This window comes from Austrofundulus limnaeus, unplaced genomic scaffold (assembly GCF_001266775.1).
Source record: "Austrofundulus limnaeus strain Quisiro unplaced genomic scaffold, Austrofundulus_limnaeus-1.0 Scaffold50, whole genome shotgun sequence".
Taxonomy (NCBI): Eukaryota; Metazoa; Chordata; class Actinopteri; order Cyprinodontiformes; family Rivulidae; genus Austrofundulus; species Austrofundulus limnaeus.
Window position 1 is genome coordinate 793,801 of NW_013952452.1, and position 2,651 is coordinate 796,451.

Below are 2,651 nucleotides of genomic sequence, written 5' to 3' on the forward strand. Positions count from 1 at the left end.
AGGACCAGGATTGCCCACCCCTGGATTAAAGTCTTAGCATTCCTTGAAGAGATGCATGTCGGTTAACACATTTCATCGCACAGATTTGAACTAAAATTGTCTTGTGCAGCAAAGAGAGGGAGCAGTGTTCAGAGAATGACTCAGCTGGCTCAGTATCTGTAAACTTGATAGAGTTGCATCCATTTTTATGCTAGCTGTAGCGTCAAAAAGTTCAATTGTAGCTGTATCCAGTAATTGCTTTCTAAGAGTTTATTTCAAATCAGCCCAGTGGTTGAGATATTTTACTACACTGCAAAAGCTGTCCATCTAAAAAAGTTAGAAAATCGTGTATGCAGCCATAAAAAAAGATAAATAAAACTCGTTTTGAGACTGATTTACTAAACAAGAACAAAATGTGTAAGAATAATAATCTTGTTAGCAGATGTAAGATTATTTTCTTGTCAGCCGTAAGATTCTTACCAATTGTTTTATTCCATTGGCWGATTTTTTTTGTCACTTAATTTGAGTCAAATTTCCAGGCTAACAAGATCAATAATCTTACACATTCTGCTAGCAAGATTATTAGTTTTACACATTTCTGTTCTCAGTCTCAACAGGAGATCAAAAAGACATTTTAAGATTAGATAAGATTTTAAAACTTGGTCAAATTCAATTCAAATCAATTCAAAAATGCTTTATTGATCCCAAAGGGAAATGACAGAAGACGGACATTATTCTAAAGACAAATGAACACACACATCCACACAGAAAGCCAAGGGCAAAAACATGACTGTCCCTTCACCCTCAGTCATAGGAAAYACAACTCTTAAAAACATGCATGTACTGCCAGACATGATTTAAAAAAATAAGAAATATTTTTTTGCAGGACAAACTAAAGAGTAAAGATAATCAAAAGTCACATCTACAAAAAACACACCATATAATGGCCATGTTTTATCTGTGTACACATGATCAGTAAATAAAGTCTTTCTCTTCKCCTCTTCTGCAGCATCACCAGACACGCCCATCCCATCGCCCCCCCAGGGTCCWGCCACAGAAATGTTCAAACACTTTGCCCAGCCTGTTTGTCCTCCTGCCAGCCCGTCGACTTCCACACCCAAAGACCCCTGATCCTTTCTGCCACGGGATCTGTCTCCTTGACTCCTGTTTGTTATCACAGTGAAAAATGACGGAAGTGCTGTTTTTGTTTACCGTGTGTCGTTAGATTCTGTCCTGCCTCTTTCCTTTGTGACTGCTGAAGTCGCTGCARCACCCTGATACGACTCTCCACGGCTAAGCGCCATGCCAAAACTGAGCTTTTAATTCAACGGCCTCCAATTTAAGCTTTGGAAGCAGACGGTTTWTGTGCGATGGTCAGATGATGGAGTGCAATTTAAGAGCTCATTTTTGGCCYGAAACTGGGTTTTAACCTGCTCCGACCATTCCAAAGCAGTAAAAATGATGTGTCACTTGCAGTGTTTGCACACTTGTGACAAGATCAGTCATTTAAAAKAATTGAGTGTATTTCTTTTAAATTTCAAACCTTAAATTTCTTTTTTTTTTGAGTGATGTAGCTGTCCTGAGGATGAGCTGTAGACTCTATCAACTATGTGCAGATGTGCACACAAATATAGTCATTTTTTAAAATCACACGTTAGATTGAGTTGTTCATTTTAGCACTCTGGTTTTTCTAATAAATATTTTCTCTTGTGCTTTCCATCTGATCCCCCCCCATGCCAAGAACAAACAAAGCATGCTGGGGTGTGAGGTCTGGAGTTTGCTTTGATGATTTAAAAAGCAGGGGAACCCGTGCTGTTCGGTTACCTGAAACAGTCTGAATTCATCCAACCACACCTCTGAACCACAACAAAACCTGGCCTTAAAGCTGTATGACAGTGAAGATGGAGGCTTGAAGCCCAACACAGAACCATGAAATCTGTGATAAAAACACATYAGGAACATTTAAATCAGCGACATGCAGATTGTAGTTGGTCTTTTTTATTTCTGAACTTTGTGCGATTCACTAACTGACGTKTTGTTTGTATTAATCCATAAATTATTACATTTGCACACAAGCATAKAATTTCATCTGTTTCCTGCAGACGTTTAACTTCAAACATTACTTTACCCTCTAATAAAGTGATGTAACACTATGTTTTGCATATTTATGACCACACTAACATGTCACTGAGGCAACATGGCCTAATGACACAAAATGCTTTAAACTCTTAGGTTTGTTCAGATTCTTGATTTTCTGTTTAAACTATTTGATTGGTTTGTATTTGAAGTGTCAAAGTTTTACTGTCAGATATGTTGCTTTATTTTCTTTTTACTTTAGGACTGATTAAATTTCGAATTCTACAGAAAAAATAAACAAACATGTAAATATGCGATACATTTATAATCAAATGTTGTCGAACAGAATATGTAAACACCTGTAAGATGACATCAATTGATTTGTGATCTGATCATAAAAATATTTATTTTGCTAGATTTGTACTTTTTACTTCTTGCAGAAATCGAACAGATGTTATCCTGATTTTTTTTTAAATGATGCAGTTTGACTTTTCTCTGCTAGTTTTTGAAAAGTTATGAAATGTGGGTCCACAATCAATGTAAACAAATCCCTTTCACCTACATATTAACAAATCTAAGTGTAAATATACTAATGC

General features: G+C 36.6%; 2 protein-coding genes across 4 annotated transcripts in view; one reads left to right on the forward strand and one right to left on the reverse strand.

Annotated features, from left to right (window-relative positions):
* hnf4g (hepatocyte nuclear factor 4, gamma) overlaps positions 1-2,470 on the forward strand; it is a 16,613-nt gene extending 14,143 nt beyond the window's left edge. For all 3 annotated transcript variants that reach the window (XM_014008465.1, XM_014008463.1, XM_014008464.1), the window contains exon 11: positions 989-2,470. In XM_014008465.1, coding sequence (XP_013863919.1) covers positions 989-1,110 — 122 coding nt within the window. In that variant the 3' untranslated portion in view covers positions 1,111-2,470. The remainder of the gene's footprint in view (positions 1-988) is intronic.
* The window catches only part of LOC106517560 (tropomyosin alpha-1 chain), a 214,157-nt gene that overhangs the window by 10,041 nt on the left and 201,465 nt on the right, over positions 1-2,651 (reverse strand). The gene's annotated exons all lie outside the window — the stretch shown is intronic.